At 47.4% G+C, this 19,195-nt stretch overlaps 1 protein-coding gene, 1 long non-coding RNA gene and 3 other non-coding genes across 6 annotated transcripts in view; 1 reads left to right on the top strand and 4 right to left on the bottom strand.

Moving 5' to 3' along the window:
- Lrrc75a (leucine rich repeat containing 75A) overlaps positions 1 to 15,678 on the top strand; it is a 39,466-nt gene extending 23,788 nt beyond the window's left edge. Inside the window, exons 2-4 of the mRNA XM_076870038.1 lie at positions 1,858 to 1,986; positions 12,032 to 12,147; positions 13,728 to 15,678. Of these exons, the coding sequence (XP_076726153.1) occupies positions 1,858 to 1,986; positions 12,032 to 12,147; positions 13,728 to 14,265 (783 nt within the window). The 3' untranslated portion in view covers positions 14,266 to 15,678. The remainder of the gene's footprint in view (positions 1 to 1,857; positions 1,987 to 12,031; positions 12,148 to 13,727) is intronic.
- On the bottom strand, positions 15,523 to 17,775 carry LOC143409622 (uncharacterized). 2 transcript variants are annotated; one of them, XR_013092669.1, is made up of 5 exons: positions 17,504 to 17,775; positions 17,222 to 17,267; positions 16,496 to 16,560; positions 16,044 to 16,098; positions 15,523 to 15,820 (listed from the first exon to the last, which is right to left on the bottom strand). It is a non-coding gene; the product is annotated as an uncharacterized LOC143409622 (long non-coding RNA). The 2 variants fall into 2 exon arrangements; XR_013092668.1 differs by having other exon boundaries at positions 16,044 to 16,122.
- LOC143411101 (small nucleolar RNA SNORD65) lies at positions 15,894 to 15,964 on the bottom strand. Its single transcript, XR_013092815.1, has one exon. It is a non-coding gene; the product is annotated as a small nucleolar RNA SNORD65 (small nucleolar RNA).
- On the bottom strand, positions 16,640 to 16,713 carry LOC143411079 (small nucleolar RNA SNORD49). The gene has a single exon (XR_013092797.1). It is a non-coding gene; the product is annotated as a small nucleolar RNA SNORD49 (small nucleolar RNA).
- LOC143411080 (small nucleolar RNA SNORD49) lies at positions 17,352 to 17,422 on the bottom strand. The gene has a single exon (XR_013092798.1). It is a non-coding gene; the product is annotated as a small nucleolar RNA SNORD49 (small nucleolar RNA).
- Positions 17,776 to 19,195: the final 1,420 nt, after the last annotated feature.

A 19,195-nucleotide genomic window follows, 5' to 3' on the forward strand; every position in this document is an offset into this window, starting at 1 on the left:
TGATGGAGTGCCCCTATACCCAGGACCACAAAAAAAATAAATAAATAAATAAATAAATTCAGGGCAGGGCAGGAGTTTTGAATATTCTATCTAATGACAGGCAAACCCCAGGTGGAACTCAGCTGGTCACTGCCACATCCCTGTCCAAGTTCCATCAACTTTTACTGTTTAGTCCAACACTCCAGGGCAGAAAAAGAATGTTTCTTTACTTCTTTAAGGCAAAGAACTTCATGTTAAGCTCCCACTAGCCAAGCTCCGTTGTATTTGGAGACCTGCCCTTTTCCTGGCATTAGGATTTTAAGCAGCTCAGAGCAGTCAGAACAGGACCTTTGGATCCCAGTCCGCACTGGACAACTAACTGCTCTGGGGTACACCCATGGTGGTCCTTTCTGGCAGGGTCTCTCTCTGTACAGTCTTTAGAGCTGGGGACTCTCTGTATGTGGTGCCCCTGTAGCACAGAAAAAATAATATCTTTCCCGAATGCATCCTGAAATTCACAGCTGAAATTTTCTATGATTAAAAAAACAGATTTACAGCCAGGCACAGTGGCATACACCTGTAATCCCAGCAACTCAGGAGACTGAGGCAGGAGGGTCATAGGTTTGAAACCAACTCCTGCAACTTAATGAGACTATTAGAAAAAAATACAAAAAAAAGGGCCTAGGATACAGTTTAGTGGTACAGCATCTCTAGGTTCAATCCCCAGTACCCCCACCACACACACACACACACACATACAAAAAAAAAAAAAAGATTCACAAGAGGAAACACACAAATATATAAGATTTATATGACATGAGAACCTTCAGAAATAAAGACCCAAAGATGATTCGGAGGTATGGCTCAAATCCATGTAATTTTGTGGATAGTCCTGCAGAAGTCTCACCAAAGGACAAAAGGGTATAAACTAATGGTGATAAACTGGGGGGAATCTTAGTAGGCCTCTTTATTCAGATTCTCCTTGGCATCTCTGTTTTCAATAATGAAGACATTCCTTTCCTCCCCATAGAAGGGACCCTTCTAGAATGAGGTCATGACTTATAAAAGAAGGTGAAAGAGTTCTCTCACCTGCTGCAGGGAAGAAGGGTGGGCGGAGGGAGACGTTCCTGTTTCTGTTTTCTCAGATGCCACCATGCCATGTTTTGGGATAACATGTCCTGTTTTGGGATAACATGTCCTGATCCTTGTCACCCCCCAAACCCTTGTCCCTCCTCAGACCAGGAAACAAGCTCTGTTCCAGTAGTTTCGGCCAATGCCCCATGCCCCAGCTCACATCCATCCTGCTCCTCTCTCATCAGGAAGACCTCCACCTAATATCTCTGTGGGGTCCCAGGTGGGGTTTTCTTCTGGGTACCTGTCCGCTTCTCCTTAGAACCTTACAACTCAAAAACCTCCAAGGCAAAGAACACTGAGGCTGGGTCACCTACAGAATGAGCAGTCAGAATAACCTCAGAAGCAGAAGGGGGAGGGAAAAAAAAAGAAAACCGTCCTAGCACAAGGCAGGAGTGTTTGTTGTGCATGCGGCCTCCTAACTCTGCCCTTAGGGAGAAGCAGCCACCAGGGCTAAGGCAGCTACCCTTAGCTTCATCCTTCTGGAAACCAGAGAGGCACTCTGGAGAGACTATCTTGGGAGAGGTTCATAAACTAGGATCTGCAGATGTGGGTCCCTCTTCCTCACCTGGGAGGTAAAGAAATAGGGAGGAGCTTATCTTGGTCCCCTGAGGAATGCTGTACACAGGATTCTGGGGGGAGGCTTTGCTGCCTCCAAGAGCTGCACCTCTTGCTCCTGCCAGGCAAGTTGGATGACACCTGACCTCTGGGAATTTGCCCCTAACCTCTGGACATCTGCTCTTTCAGGATCTGGGCATGGAGTCAACCTCACTGGACGATGTTCTGTATCGCTATGCCAGCTTCCGGAACCTGGTGGACCCCATCACACATGACCTTATCATCAGCCTCGCCCGCTACATCCATTGTCCCAAGCCGGTAGGGTGGTTGTGGTCTGAGCCAGCCAGGTCTTGGGGTGTGAAGTGGGCACCATTCTGGGTAGAGTAATATAGGGACCAAGGAGGATGAGCCCCCTCCTGCAGGCACTGAGAAGGTGGCCCCTCATAGGCATTATCAGTGCAGACGAGTTTTATTGGGCTTATGAGGAAAATTCATTACCAGTTTTTTAAATTTTTTAAATCTTAAAAAGGCATGGTGGTGCACACCTGTAATCCCAGCAACTCGGAGGCTGAGGCAGGAGGATCACATGTCCCAGGCCAGCCTCAGTAACTTAGCAAGGCCTGTCTCAAAATAAAAAAAGGCAGGGCCGGGGTTATAGCTCAGTGGTAGAGCACTAACCTAGTATGTGGCGAGGCTCTGGGTTTGATCCTCAGCACCACATAAAAATAAATAAATAAAATAAAGGTATTGTGTCCAACTATAATTAAAAAATAAATATTAAAAAAAATAAATTAATGAGAAAGGGCTGGGGATGTGGCTCCATGGTAGAGTACCCTTGGGTTCAGTCTCCAGTACCAAAAAAAGCCCTATATTCTACTGCCCTTGAAAAACTGGAAACTTCATCATGAGGCCCTCATCCCTACAGAGTGACAGCTGACAGGCATCCTTTTACGTAGAATCTACACTGCCCAAAGACATGCTAGAGGGGTGGCCAAGATGGAGGAGGCAGGAGATAGTTAAAATTCAGCCCTCTTTGTCTGTCCAACAAGTCAGGGGCACAGGTCCAAGACCTAGAAGTGGGCTTCTCCTTATTTGCACAAAAGTACCATATAAGGCTAGCAGTGGCCTTGCCTTGGGTTCTCCTGTTTGCCTCAGTCCTCACCACTCCCAGATTTATCTTCCGCTCTGAGGTTGTGTGTCATGTTATGCAACCATTTCACTAATGTCCCTTTCTTACCTGGCCCTAGAGAGCTACAAGAAACAGCTCCAGCAGTCTCCAGGCTTCCAAATTGCTGCTTAGCCAAGCCTGGTAGCACACACCTATAATCCCAGCAATTTGGGACGCTGAGGAAAGAGGATCTCAAATTCAAGGTCAGCTTCAGCAGCTTAGCAAGACCCTGTCTCAGAAAATAAAAAGGACTAGGGATGTAGTTCAGTGATAAAGAACCAGTGGGTTCAATCCCAGTACCCCCACCCCCACCCCCAAAAAAATAGCACTCAACCTCTTGTGGATGGTCCTGCCAGCCCCAGGGTCTAGGCTGGCTCACCTGGGTCTGTGCAGCAGGACCCTGGATTAGGCAGGGAGGGCCAGGGGCAGCTTCACACTTGAGCTCTTCTCTGTGGTTTTGGTTCCTTCCCTCCCAACCCTCAGTTTCCGACAACTTCTGAAAAAAAGTACTTCATCCATGATGGGCAGGAAGTCAGAGCAGAAGCAAGGGGTATGGAGACAAGCATCCATTCTCAGAGTAGCATCTGGGATAAGAGTAGGGAGATGGTATCCTAAGCCTATACCTCTTTTAGCCTATTCCATAATAACCCAAGGAGTTAGGACTTCGCCCAGGGGAAAAGAAGCCTCTGGGACCAAGCCCTTTGTCTAAAGCCTTCTCTCTGGCTTCTGGGGTTATGGAGCTGTTATGGGCTGGGGTTATCCCTAGCTGGATATTGGCTAGGGTCAAGATGGGAGGCAGCAGACAGCAGGAATGCTGACCTCAAATAGGAGACAGTAAGAAAAGCCAGTAATGAGATCAGTGGACCTGAAATCTCAGGGACTCGGGGAGAGAGCCAATTGGTACCAAAGGCCACGGGGAACCAACCAGCTCAGTCTGGAACCACCCTGGCCTCTCATTCAGATTGATCCATCCTTGGGAAGCAGGAAAGTTATCAGAAATGGGCCTGTGGAGAGAGCTTAAAGGCTCTGAACCCCTGCATTTTCTAGAACAGGAGTTGAGTTGGCTTACAGGTAAGAGGAATGACAGGCAATATGCTCTCAAGAAACATAGATAAGCTATTATTTTTACACCCATGAGAATTGAGGAGAACAAGATTCAGTTAATGAAGTGATCTGGAAAAGGTCATACCTCACCTGAGAGCTGCGGGAGGTTTGGACCCATGCAGTTGCCTGGTGCTGGTCAGGACATGGGAAGTGGTTAACTATCCTTAAGCCCCATGAGACAGGATCAGGCAGGACTGAAAGAAGAGAGCCCTGGGTGGACACTGGAGGGTCCACATATGTGCTCTTAGTTCAGGCTGTAGTAGAAAGTACCATAAGTTGGAGTGCTTGTAAACAGAAATTTACTTTTCACTATCTGGAGCCTGAAAGTTTAAGATCAGGGTGTCTGGTGTGTAGTCTCTTATTGGCCACAGACTGCTGCCTTCTCCTTGGGTTCTCACATGGTGGAACAGGGCAAGAGAGCTCCCTGGCCTCCTCTTATCAAGGCAGTAGTCCCATCTGAGGGCTCCACCCTCATTACCTAATCACCTCCCAAAGCCTATGTCCTAATACCATCACCTTGGGCAAAAGGGTGTCAACATACGAATGAGAGGGTGAGCAAACCTTCAGTCCATTACATGGCATGACCTTTCTCAAATCACTGGATTACCTGAATTTTGTTTTCGTCAACCCTAAAATGGGTACCAAGCCAGGCATGGTGACACACTCCTTTAATTCCAGCAGCTCAAGGGGATCAAGAGTTCAAGCAAGAGTTCAAGGCCAGCTTCAGCAATTTAGCAAGGCCCTGAGCAACTTAGTGAGACCCACACTCAAAATAAAAAAAGGCCTAGGGGTACAGCCAAGTGATAGAGTGCTCCTCATGGGTTCAATCCCCAATATCAAAAAATTTAAAAATTTGCAATAAACATAAATAAATTGGGCATCAAAATCATCTCCTACCAGCCTGTTTCCAGACTTCAATGAGATCATTTGAGAGAGGCCCTTGTGTGTGCCTGGCCTGGGTGACCAGGAGCCAAGGTGGCAGCAGATCAGTGAGCAGCTACCTGTGTTGGCAGTGTGCTCAGGCCCTGCAGGTCTGTTGTGGGAACAGCAGAAGGTGTGGTCGTTGCCCACTTGGTGTCTTGGAAAACAGCAGGCTGGTCTCTGGGATTTCCAGAGCCAGCTAGAGTATGGTTGCCCCTACTGGAGGCCCAGTACCTGGCCCCTGGGTCCCCTGCCCCTCCCAAGGCCATGTGGCAGGAGAGGCTCTTTTGAAGAACTCTCCCAATTGTGGATGAGACAGGGGTGAGAGGTCCTGGCTCTGGGTCCCCAAGCTGGTGATTGGGGTAATCCCACTGCAGCTCAGGACTGACACCAGGACTTCCTCCTCTAAGTTCTTTGCATCTGAAAATCTCCTAACAGCCCAAGTTGTGGGCCCAGAAGCTGTAGACCGTGCATGCTCTGCTCAAGTCACACAGGCCGCCTCTCTGTCAGAACTGCCAGCTATGAGGTGGTCTCCATCAGCTGTGAGATGGGAAGAAGGAAAAGGGCTGATCACATGGGGAAGCATCTGCAAGACAGCCTTCCCACTAAGATGGCTACCCGGTAGCAGAAGCCGGGTAAGGTAGAAGGGAAGCCAGGCAATCTCAGGCAGAGTCCCAGGCTGAGGCAGAGACTGGGCTTTCACACTTCTGCACTTGTCCCAGGCGAAGGACTTCCCAGAAGAGGTAAATTCCCAGGCACTTCTGTCTTGAGTGTCCCAACAAAGCCAGCTCTAGTAATCTGAGAGCCATGCTAAAAAGGAGCCACAGATGCTGCTTGTTGACTTCCCGTTTTTGCCCACCTCTGTTGCTGCCTTTCTGACCAGCCACATCCTGTCTCCAGAATGAAATCTCCTCCCACTGGGTTCTGGGCTTCCACTTTTGCCTCCCTACTTCCTGTACTCTGGAGAGCAGCCAGAGCTCTTTGGTGTGACAGGTAAATTGGATCTCATCCATATCTCACTGAAAATCCTTCAGAAATAAAAATAAAATTAAAAAGCACCACAAAAAAAAATGAAATTAAAAAGTAAGTTAAAACTCCATCTCGGGTTTCATCTTTCCTACTCTTGACCCTGCATGCTCTGCTGAAGCCACACAGGCTGCCTCTCTGTTCTTGGTACAATGCTGAAGCCACCTTAGGAGGTGGCTGTCCCCTTGGACACAACATGAGCCTCCTCTGGCTACACTTTCTTCTCCTGCTTTCAGACTGAACTCAAACATCTTCTCAGAGGCCTTCTTCAACAAGCTCAGAGATGGAGGAATGAAAGAGGAGATAGAGGAATAAGAAGGTAGGGAAGAAAGGAGGAAACAAAAGGGGAGGAAGTGCCACTCATGTGTGATTTTCTTCCCCCCAGTACTGAGGATTGAACCCAAGAATGCTTTATCACTCTATATTTTCAGCCTTTTTTATCTTTTTTTTTTTTGAGGGGTCTCATTAAGTTACCCAGACTTGTCCTCAAACTTGCAATCCTCAGCCTCTCAAGTCATTGGGATTATAGAGTGTGCCACCATGCTCAGCTGTGTGTACTTTAAATGTCAAGAGACAGCTGCCTCCCAGATATGAAGCAGCCACGTGTGTCATGCTAACCTGGCCTGAGAGAATTATGGCAAGAGGCAATGTTTATTATGCATGTCACATGCCCTGCACCCAGCCCTCCAGTGGGCTGCTGGCCACTCTCCTTTGGGAACTTTCTTCTTCAAGTAGTGCAGACCAGTGGCTCTTTGTGCAACCCGACCCCACTGCCAAGCTCCAGATGACTGATCCAAAAGTGGGCACTGGCAGAGCACAACCAATATGCCCTGGAACCTGGACTTGAAACTCAGACACAGCCCTGACTCCTCTGGGAACTGGAACCCTGAGAAGTAAATGGCAGGGGCCGGGGGCAGCAGTGTGGACACAGCCATATTCCTACCATGTGAGTGGCATGGGAAAGAACAGTCTGCAGAGAAACAAAGGAAGGCAGGGTTGAGGAGAGGAGAGGTGAATGGACTTTTGCACCATGTTTTTATGAAGTTGATCAAGCTTAGCTGCCTTTGGATCCACAAGACGTTGTGTATCTGTGGGATAAACATTTGAGCCATCTGAATGGGCTTCTGGTCAATACAAGAATCCTAACCTATGCAGGAGGCTCAATGGCAGTTTGTAGGATCAACTCTCTATAGCTCTTCCTCTTACCCAGAGAGGAAGGTGAAGGAAGGAAGGGGCCATGGCGCAATCAAGGTGTCTCAGGGCAGTGTAGGTTCTCCAGACCTATCCAGTGAACTGTCTGGAGGTGTCGGGAAGGATCTCTTCAAGGGACTTCTCAGTGACCTGTTGGAAAGATGCTTGAGGCAGGCCTGGAGGCCCCTCAGGGAGGATCCCAGTGCCCTGACACTGCTCCATCTCCTAGCTGTCAGAAAGTGATGCCATCTGCCACTTTTCCTCCCTCAGGGACCTTTGAAAAGGCCTCCAGTATTACATCAATCATTGTCTTTCCCTCATTCATTCATAAATTCATCATATTGACCACCCTGCTCACTTCTGCTAGATACCAGTCCAGATACAGAGACTGTGTGCTGGTTTCTCTGCTTAATCCTTCACCACTTTCTGCCTGGAGTAAGATGGGGGTGGGGGTGGGGGTGGGGGGCAGGAAGAGTGGAAGATCAGGGACTTACTCCTTTCTATATTCTCCCTGCTTCAGGAATTGTCATGAGCCAGGCTCCAGAACGGCTCAGTTCCCTCATTTGTAAAGTAGGTATGTTAAGATTGTTCTAAGCTGCATGAGTTTATCAATGCAGCGTGCAGAGGAGAGACCTAATGAATCATAAGAGCTCGATAAATGTAAATAGGGCTGAGGGTATAACTCTGGTAATGTGCTTGCCTAGCATGCTAAAGATACTGGGTTCCCACCACAAAAAAAAAAAAAAAAAAGTTATCTATGGTCTATTTAGTTCAGATGAACAGAAGCGAACTGTCACTTCTGTGCGATCATTAACTCACATTTAGCCTCAACTACCACTCTATTCAGTGTCCACATCTATTGTCCCAGTTTAGCCAATGAGGCTGAGGCTCCCTGAATTTCTCTCTCAGTCCGGAGCCTCAACCTGCACACAGCTACCCCCTTGTGGCATAAGTGGTGCATTGACACCCTTCTTTTACCTCTTTGTTCTCTTTCTTTAAGGCTCAGCTGCCCAGGCCTAGAGGGTGGAGGGAAAGTCTATGCTCCCCCACCCCACCCTCCAATTTTGGAACCCTGGGAAGCGGTTGGAGGAGGAGCCAGAGATGAGGAGCTCAGTGCTCAGCTTTGGACCAGCTGCTTCAGGAGACTGGCAATGTTCTGTCCTGGGAATGCTTGGCAGGCCACTTGATCCCACCCACTGCTTTTAAAGCATCTGACCTGGTGCTTCTCCACTTTGGCTGTACAAGGGAATCACCTGGGGAACTGTTTGATCTCCCTGTGCCCTAGCTACCCACCCATCTCTTTTGTCACATTCCATTGTTTTACCCCCAAGCCTGTGCTAAGGCCTCCTTATTGGAGATCTAGTGGCCCCTGCGGTCATCTGACTGGCCATCCTCCTCCTCCCTGATGCCCACAGCTCCACACTCTCCTGCTTCTCTGTGCCTTCTCAATTTCCCATGTGAGCAGCGTTCCCCCTGCTTCCCCCTCAGTGTCTTCCCATCCATTCCATGTGACTAGACTAAGTAAGAATCTGGGTCTAGGAATCTGATGTCAACTCTAGGGGTTGTCAGTGAGACTGCCTATGGTGCCAGGCAATTCCTGCTTATTTATCTGCCAGCCTGAGGCAGTAGAGCATGGCAGGTGCAGTGCCACATGCCTGTGATCCCAGTGACTCGGCAACTTGACAAGATGCTGTCTCAAAATAAAAAGGGCTGGGGATGTAGCTCAGTGGTAGATCCACTTTGGGTTCAGTCCCCAGTACCAATATATATGGGGAGAAGGGGCGAGGCTTGTGGAGAATGAGAGTCCACAGGTGGGCTCTAAACAGTGCCGTCCACTCTGGGCCCTCCCTGGCCTGCAATTCCTGGTCTCTTCTGTTGTTTCTCCATCAGCCCTGCCTGGCCTCATGGACTTCGGTTTTCTCCCTTCCTCCTCTGTGTAACAATGATGATGACAGATATTCTCTCTTAGAGGGTTGGGATTCCATAAAGTTCTAGCACAATACCTGGTGCATGATAATTCAGGGAAGGGAATGAGGGAGGCCTAGACCAAAGCTGTAGCCACAGAGATAGCCCAAAGTGTTCAGGCCCCAGATTCTCACCTGCCCCCATGCCCCATCACACACACACACACAATCTGTTTCCTCCTCATTCAAGGATGCCTCATGTTTCCTTTCTTCACCCTAAGTCACTACTCAGTCTGCTCTTAAAGCCCAGCTCAAATCTGAGCCTGGGCAGAAGTAACCTTCCTTCTTCACCCATAGGGGTTCAGTGTATTCATGCTGGTACAGATCAACATATCCATTCCCCGCCCCGCCCCCCGCCCCGATTCCACAGGGGATTAGATCCAGGACCCCCTGCAGACACCAGAATCCACAGATCTTCAAGTTCCTTATATTACATGGCCTTTTTTGTATGCAGCCTATACATAGCCTCCTGTATGCTTTAATCATCTCTAGATTATTTATAATACCTAATACCAGGTAAATACTATGTAAGTAATTGTTATATTGTTTACAGAGTAATAACAAGAATAGTGTGTACATATTCAGAACAGACACAAGTTTTGTTTCAAATATTTTTTATCTGTACTTGGGCTGACTATTCATTTAGCAATCAATCCTAGAGAGCTTACTATGTTCAGAACTGCATAAAGATGCTGTACAAGTAGTAACTCATTTAATTCTCCCAGAATCCTGTGAGCTTAGTGCTGTTATCTCTTCATAGATGAGTGTTGGAAGCAGAGAGGTCAATGATTTGCCCCTGGCCACATAGGAAGAAACAAAGCCAAGACTCGAATCCACATAATTTGGCCTCAGATCCACTTTTTTTTTGTGTGTGTGTGTGCTAGGAATTGAACCCAGGGTTGCATATCCCCATCCCTTTTTTGTATTTTATTTAGTGTCAGGGTCTCCCTGAGTTGCTGAGGCTGGCTTTGAATTCATGATCCTCCTGCCTCAGCCTCCCTAGCCGCTAGGATTACAGGTGTATACCACCATGCCCAGCCCCAAGTCCATATTCATAACTACTTAATATGCTGCCTCTCTATTAGCAAAGTGACGATGGCAATCATAATTTAAAAGCTAGCCATGCCTTAATGCATTGAACCTTGTCACATCCCCAGTGGTGTCCATATGAGCCTGAGCACTTTCTGGCTCTCTGAATCTTTTAGCAGAAGCCCATTCTTGGCCACTCATCCACCCAGGCAGGACTCCTGCCCTCTCTACCTGGCACAAGTCTGGCACATGGGGCTGCTTATTGGAATCATGTGGGATGGAGTTGGAATCTTTATGCTGCAATCCAGTATAGTCAGCTCAGCTGACATAACAAAAATAAATGAAATACAGCTAGTGGCTTAAACAACAGAAATTTATTTTTCTCACTATTCTAGAGGTCAAAAGTATAAGATTGGCAGGATTGCTTTCTTCTGAGACTTCTCTTCCTAGAACTCCTTCTTGTATCCTCACATGGTCTTTTCTTTATACGAGACTCCAGCTCCATCCCAAGGAAAGTCAACAACAGACAGTCCCCTGTATCTGATCTTAATCTTTTTTTTTTTGTTGGGGGGTAGGTACTGGAGATTGAACCCAGAGGTGCTCCAACACTGAGCTATATCCTCAAGCCCTATTTACTTTGAGATAGGGTCTTGCTAAGTTGCTGAGTCTGGCCTCAAACTTGTGATCCTCCCACCTCAGCCAAGTTGCTGTGATTACAGGCATGCGTCACTGGGCCCAGTGGTCCTAATTGCTTTTTTTTTTTTTTTTTAAGAGGGAGATTTTTTTTAACCTTTATTTATTTATTAAAATATTTATTTTTTAGGTGTAGATGGACACGCACAATGCCTTTATTTTTATGTGGTGCTGAGGATCGAACCCGGGTCCCACGTGTACTAGGCGAGCACTCTACTGCTGAGCCACAATCCCAGCCCCCTTTATTTATTTTTATGTGGTGCTGAGGATCAAACCCAGTGCTTCACACATGCTAGGCAAGTGTTCTACCACTGAGCCACAATCCCAGCCCCCTAATCACTTCTCTTTTTTTTTTTTTAATACTTATTTTTTAGGTGTAGATGGACACACACAATGCCTTCATTTTTATGTGGTGCTGAGGATCAAACCTGAGTCCTACCTGTGCTAGGCAAGCGCTCTACTGCTGAGCCATAATCCCAACCCCCTAATCACTTCTTATAAGGACAACAGCCATATTAAGATCCACCCATGACCTCATTTTACCTTAATTACCTTGCTAAAAGCCCTATGTCAAAAACAATCACATTCTTCAGAACTGGGGGTTAGGATATCAACATAGAAATTTTGGAGGTACAAAGTTCAGCCCATAATGCCCAGGGTCTCAAACTCAGATGTTAATGGGTCAGACAAGTAATATAGATGAAAGAATTTGGCTGAGCTAGACTTGGTCCTCTCAGTCTTTTATTTTCCCACTTTTAAGAGAGACAGATAAAAATATTTCACTTTTCTCTTTATTGTGTCATATACAAGAACCAGGACATTTGCTCATGGCTGCAGCACAGCTTCCTAGAATAAGAGCCTGCCACCTACTAAGTGCTCAATAAGTATTTGTTGAGCAAGCGAGTGAACAGAGTGGCCCTGGATGTTGGGGAGTGGCAGGGGCTGTGGTGAATCCCAGTCAAAGGGATCATCTGATACTCACCACCAGCCAGTTATTGCCAGAATGCCTGCAATCCAGATTTTTTAAAATATAAATCTGAAGTTTTCCATCAATGCACACAAACTAAATCACTGTGCAGACAAGCTCATACCCACTGCACCCTGCAGGGGGCACCCATCCAGGGCCAGCAGAGCAGATATTCCCCTGCTCAGCCTCAGAATGCTGTGCTTGTCCCAAGAAGACAGGAAGCCTGGGGATGTGAGAGCCTGTGCACCTCTGACCATTTCATTGACACTAATGGTCCCACACCTATGGTTGCCTCTGCAGGAAGGAGACGCACTAGGTGCCATGGAGAAGCTATGCCGACAGCTGACCTATCACCTCAGCCCCCACTCTGAGTGGAGGCGGCACCGAGGGATGGTGAAGAGGAAGCCACAAGCCTGGTGAGTGGTGGTCCCCTTAAGCAAGTCTGCCATGCTCCTGCCCATCCTGCTATGATACTCTCCAGGGCAGGGGGAGAAGGGCTGAGGGCAGTGGGGTGTCCAGGAAAGCAGCCTGAAGGCGGTGAGTTCCAGAAGAATTTAAGGATAGGAAAAGCAGCCAGGAGGGCATTCCAGGTGTATGTGAGGAGCTGGAAAGGGATCCTGGATGTGTGATGGAGAGGGAAGGGAAGGAATCTTGCCCATCTTGTTCACCATTGTGATCCCAGTACCTAGAACAATACTGGCACATAGTAGGAGCTTAATAAACATCTGTTAAAGGAATGAATGAGGTAGGACTTGTCACTGTTACCATTTGACTGGCCAGGATTTCACAGCTGGTAATTAGCAGGGCCGGATTCAAACTCAGGTTTGACTCCAGTGCAGAGCTGTTCACCACCCTTGTTTCCCTGGTGTAATGTGTCTCCTTTGTTACTAACATTGATAAAAGAAGTCATGAACAAATGCCAGGCATTATTCCAGGCAGTTAAACCTCATGCCTTGAAAGCTTTACCTCCAAGCTCCTTGGGCTAGCCCCTAATCAGAAGCAGCAAAATGAGCCAGCTATAACCAATCTCCCACCTTCAGGAGACCCTAAGAATAGGAAATTACCTGGTTTTGCCAGGAAATCTGTGACCCCTGAGATGCTGGTATTAACATGCTCACAGAGCAAGCTGTGAGCCCCTTCCACCTCCCTTTCCTTCCCAAGGTTGGGACTCAGGGCTTGCCTGGGCACTTGGAAATTTAGAAAAACGAGCATCTCACCACTGTGACTGAGCCTTGAAGCCAGCCACAACAAGATGGATGGTGGGAAGGGCACATTCCTCCCCAGGCTGAGCAGCCTGGGCCTTGGCTCCAGAACAAGGAGGAGGGCAACAAAGAGGGCAAAAAACAATAGCTGACAAGCAGTGGAAATAGAGAGCACTGAGCCTCCAGGAGGCAGCAGCTGCCACCAGTTTCGGAGCCCCTGTGCTTCCTCTGCCTACGGTCCTGCAGGCCTCTGCCAGAGGATCTTCCAACTGGTGGAGAAGATGGGACCTCAGAGAAACTTTGTACCATTCTTGGGTCAGCTCAACTATCACCCAAGAGTGGTGAGAAAAGCAGCTCAGCCCAAGTGACCAATAATGACAGCAGCAAACATTTATCCATCACTCCCTTACAAAAGCACCATTAAATGCTTTGCATTTGTTATTCCACTTAACAACCCTATCTCTTAGCTCCAATTTTTGAAGTAACTGAGGCCTAAAAGGTTAAGTAACTTAAAGGCGACTAAGATGCAAACACAAATATCATATGGAAGCCTGGAACTTTCCCTTGTGGTCCTGCAGGAATGGCAGCCTCAGACCACTCCACCCAGCCTGCTAGAGATATACAACAGTGCCAGGACACAGGATGTCCCCGTTTTCTCCTAGTTCTGCGTTTGTAATTTATCTGCAAGTTTGTGAAAATGATCCCTAGAATTAGCTAAGCAGAGGCTGGCTCCATGGTGGTGGCTGTTTCTCTCTCAAGGAAGTCCACTTCACTTGCTGTCCCTTCCTTTTAAGCCTCAAGGCCGTCCTGGCTGGGAACCCTCCAGACAACACAGTGGACCTGTCTGGCATCCCACTGACCTCCCGTGACCTGGAACGAGTGACCAACTACCTGCAGCGCTGTGGGGAGCAAGTAGACAGCGTGGAGCTGGGCTTCACAGGCCTCACAGATGACATGGTCCTGCAACTGCTGCCAGCACTCAGCACCCTGCCCCGCCTCACCACACTAGCCCTCAATGGCAATCGGCTGACCCGGGCTTTGCTGCGTGACCTTACTGACACCCTGAAGGACCCCAGCAAGTTCCCCAATGTCACATGGATAGATCTGGGGAACAATGTGGACATCTTCTCTTTGCCCCAGCCCTTCTTGCTCAGCCTGCGCAAGCGGTCTCCCAAACAGGGCCACCTACCCACCATCCTGGAACTGGGTGAGGGGCCAGGCAGTGGGGAGGAGATTCGGGAAGGGACATTGGGCCAGGAGGACCCTGGAGGGGGCCCTGTGTCACCTGCCAAAGACCACCATGAGGGCAAAGAGGCTGTGACTCAGACATGACACGTAAGTGGTAAGCCTCACCAGGGAGTCTATAGAGCAGGATGGCTGAGGCAAGTTAGGGGCTCCTCCCATCAGGAGGCTGGGGCTACAGCAGCCTTCCCCACAGAAGAGCAGACCCTAGTATCTGGGAAAGAGGGATTAGTGCACTACTTCCCTTTGGTCCTTTCCATCTCTCCTATAAATCCCAGCATCTGCCTTGTGGCTCCCAATAACTCACCCCTAGCTCAAGGGGCTCCAAGTACCCCTTAGCTTCCTCAGATTTGGGAAAAGCATAGGTTTGGAGATGATGAAGCTTGAGCCAATGTTACCAAGAGCTTTTCTCCAAACAGCAGACAGGCCTCTGCCATCCCAGTTCTGTATTACCCTTGTCCTACTTGGGGAAGCAAATTCCACCCAGATGTTAAGTCCAACTTAATGAGGTTGGAGCCTAGTTCTTAGCTATGCTAAGCAAGGACTTAAGGAAGGTGCTCTTCTTGCTGGGTCTCAAGACTTGGAACTGACTTCCCACATTTTAGCTTCCAGGTCCAGGGACCTGCTCCTAAAACCAGCTCTCACCACACCTTAAAATATTTAGAGCATCCTGTGGTGACAAGTGCCTATGCACACAGGCATGCATGGGAGAACCCATCAGAAATCTTGATCCTTAGCCAGCATTGTTATTCACAGGCTGAGGAATCACAAATTTAAGGACAGCTCAAACTTGTATGCAAAGGATGTTTGCTCAATAGCAGAGCACTTGCCTACCACTTGAAGCTCTGGCTTCAACCCCCTAACTTATGAGGGCATTCCTAAAAATCCCAGGACCACTGAGCCCATGGCAGTTACCAAGATAGCAGTTAAGGAGAAAACTGGAAAGCAAGAGCCTAACTCACCTTGTCCACTGCCCCCATAATCAACTTTTAAACCCAAGTAACCCCTAGACCCATGCCCAGAGACTGGGAGCAAATGAATTCTCAAAACCAGATACAATCACAATATTGAGGCAAGCAAGTATAGGGAAGAAGCAAAGCCTCACAAGTGCTACAAGTGACCCCTGGCCTCCTGGCAAATAGAAAAGATCATACCCAGGAAGGAAATAGACTATGGGCAGCAGGGATTGGTTGGAATCAAGTATGAATGCCTTAAACGCTTTTGGAAATTTTTCCCTGTAAGTCTATAGTTGTTAAAAGGAAAACAGCTTAGACTGACCAGAAGTTTACAAGATGAGTGCTAATACCTGACAAAAGTAAAATTGAACTTGTTTTTCAAATATGCATATTCAAGAATCACCAAAGATCATTGTTTATTATTAGACATTATATTCAAGAGAAACAATTTTTGGCTTAAAGATCTCACCCTTCCAATATAAGGGCAACCAATATGTACACATAAAATGATTAAAAGGTATAGAAATTCCTGTTGGGTGGGGTAATGACACCAATCGGGCCTGTTGAATGATCTCTTATGAACAGCCTGATGCCCATGTTTCCAAATGTTGAAGCAGTTTAGATTTTCAAAATCCAAATCAATGGTGGTTACTGATCCCCGGAACTGATCATCCTCTGGGAGATACAGCCTGCAAAAGAAACTAAATTTCAATCTTACTTTCTACTCCAATTAACAGCAGTCATTCACAAGAGCAATGATATCTTCAGAAAACCATAGGTTCACCACTACCAATCTGCCGGTAATTCCAGCTATTTTGGTGATTTCATCATTTGATATCCTTTTAAGTCACTTAAAACTAGCCACTTTTTCATTCTACTAATAAGGTAATTTTTGTGTAGATCAAGGCTTACCTCCTCCAGGGCTTAGGTGCTGCCACCTGCACTTCAGGGGCTCCATTCCAAAATCCTGAAAATGGATAAAACAAAGCACCTAAAAACCACAGAAGCAGGAGAGGCATTTCTTTTAGCCTGAGTAGCAACTTAATTTAAAGTCCATCCTAACAAAAGCCCTTTAAGACCTTACAGAAGAGATTTTTTTGTAAAATTAATGAATACATAAGTCCTAATTAGATTGTCTGGGAACTGTAACTCTACTCAGTCACATTTCAAACCTCACATACTTAAGATTATGGTTCCTTCTGACAAATGAGGAAAACCATAGCTCAGAACAGGTAAATTGGTTCAAGATTATTAAATCACCAAGAGGTAAACTGAGAACCCCTCTACAGCTATGCATGCCACCCAGCATTTCCAGAATATCATCAATAAAGGTCACTATACTCTAGAGAGAGGCCAAAGCTTACCTCACGAAAAGGCAAATGTTCCAGGCTCCAAAACTCAGCTGCTGGTGTTCCTTCTGCTATGCAACCTAAGTGAATATAGCAATTGTCACAGTTCAGACCAACTTTATCCTGGGCACCAACAAATGGTAAAGACTTGTTGACTGCAGTCAGCCAGGAATAGTTATCGTCAGTTATCGCTTCTGACGGCACTTCCTATTATTACTGGTTTCATCAGAGCAGCCAACACCTCACTACTCTCCAGTATTGCTCCAGAGACCTGTATATTGTCAAAAACAAAACTAACATTGCCTTAAAAACTCACTGGAGGGGCTGGAGTTATGGCTCAGTGGTAGAGCACTCACCTAGCATGTGTGAGGCACTAGGTGCGATCCTCAGCACTACATTAAAAGAAAAGAGTGGCCCACAACTGTAATCTCAGTATGCTAGAGGATGAGGCAGAAACACCAAGTTCAAAGGCCAGCCTAGGCACTTAAACCTAGTCTCAAAATTTAAAAAGGTCAGGGATACAGCTCAATGATAAAGCATCCCCGAGTTAAAAAAGAAAAAAACACAAGTTCCTAGATGCAGCTTAATGCATCCCTCTCCAGCTTCTGAAGTTCCACTTTATGCAATGACACATTCCATAATGCTAAATGTACAAAACTAAAATGCCAACTTGAATGCTTAAGGCAACTAAGTTACAATTTCGTCAAATATTAATCACTTCCCAGACCAGGGCTTGCTTACCTTATGACAGGCCGCTCCCTTCAATATTCTCCATTAAGCCCGCCATCTGAAACACATGGGAAAAGGACAGAGATTGAGGGCAGATTCTAGAGAGTAATATTCAGCTAAATCACTGCATCTCTGTGACTGCGGTCAGACGAGCATAAACATCGTCAGTTATCGCTTCTGACGGCACTTCCTATTATTCGTATCATCAGGACAGCCAAGCAGATCTCCCTTACGGTCCCATTGGAATCCGTCCACACGCCGTGGACTCCGAGCTGCAGGCTGACCCCAACTTACTCAGCTTTGTCATGTTTACGCAGTCCTCATGGCGGGCCGGAGTTCTGGGTCCTTAAATCTGCGGACCCGTGGCGCCTGCCGCGGTAGCCCTGCAGGGAAAACACGCGGTCTATAACCCTCGGTCCAGGGTGGCCTGATTCTGCCCGGTGAGCCTCCCGACACCCGGACGCAGAGTCAGCCACAAAGCCCACGTGGACATTGGCGCCACGGAGAAACGCCATTACAACACCAGCCCCTTTCACTAAGCTTCTGGAAACAAAAAGGTTCCAGTTCTTTTCGTCCTTGCCATCAACACCCAACCGTACACGACAAAACATCCTACCTCCACAAAGTCCATAGTGAAAAGGCGGATCCTGCAGAATCCACGGACCTTAAGATGTCGGAATTTCCCATTCTTCACATAAGAAAGGGTGATCTGGCAAAAACCGCACTTCCAGCCCTTTAAACGCTACAGACCCCTCCCAGAACTCCCCCCGGAACATTGAGCTAGTGGTCTCTTCCGCGGCGCGGAGAATTCTGGGTAACGCCGCGCGCGCTGCGCCTGCTTGGAGGTTGAAGGGCGGATTCCCGAGCTCAGTTCCCGGGGCTGAAGTCTCGTATCGCTAAAGTAGCTATGGGGTCTTGAGCAAATTACTCATCCCTTGTGAGGTCACAATTGTTCGTGTGGAAAATGAAGACACGATCGCCCCACAATGTAGTTCTAAATACCACATGAAATAACATCCTTTAAAACGGCAGGACCAGGGCATGCTGCAAGTTCAGAATTAATAGCTGCTCTTCAATCTAATAAGCAGGCCGGTCTGTTCTCTCGCCACAGCTATTTCAAAATACCCACGGAGCGTCTGACAGCCCCCATCACTCCTCTTTTAGGATGACCTTTAGGGAGCAAGCAGAGGAATCTGGATCCATCCCTCCTGCCCTTTGCGATGAAGATCTTTCCTTCCTGCCCCTTCATGATTCCTTCATCCAGATCGTCACGTGGGCAATGGAAAACTCTCCCTCTGCGGATACTTTACTTTCAGTGTATGAATGGGTTCGTTTTTCCCCTATTTAAAAGATATTTGGTTCCAGGACTCGGGATGTAGCTCTAGTAGAACACTCTAGCATGCATGAGACCAGGGAATTGATCTTAAAAAAAAAAAAAATCACTCTCCTGTACACCCATTTTGTACACAAACTATACCAAGGGAGAACTATATTCATTTTGACTGGAAATGAAAAACCAGCCTCTACCTCAGAGCAAAGCCTATCCAAGGAAGGGACATGACCTTTGTCCTTGGAAAGACCCACAGAGCACTCCTAGGCACATTCTCACCCTGCTAGGTTGTTTATCTACAAATAACAGGAGAGATCTGCTGCGCCAGGTGTCCCTGACTCAGTCAGGCTACGTGGGGACCCATAGCAACCCCCTAGCAGCCACCAATCAGCATGAGACATGGAAATATCTGGGCTGCCAGATGACCCTCCCAGTAGTTTATGGTGTTGGGAAACCATGTAGTTCAGCACATACACCCCTCTTGGCTTAAACCAATCAGTTCAAATAAATCCACCTCTTGTAGTAACCAATCACCCCTACCCAACTTGTTCCCGCCAGTGAATGTGCTAATCATGTTTTAGAGTTGTTATTTGATTTTCCCTCGATGTGTGATGATTTGCTAAGAGATGCTATGATGTATGTGGGGGTCCCTGCCT

This window comes from Callospermophilus lateralis, chromosome 11 (genome assembly GCF_048772815.1).
Source record: "Callospermophilus lateralis isolate mCalLat2 chromosome 11, mCalLat2.hap1, whole genome shotgun sequence".
Taxonomy (NCBI): domain Eukaryota; kingdom Metazoa; phylum Chordata; class Mammalia; order Rodentia; family Sciuridae; genus Callospermophilus; species Callospermophilus lateralis.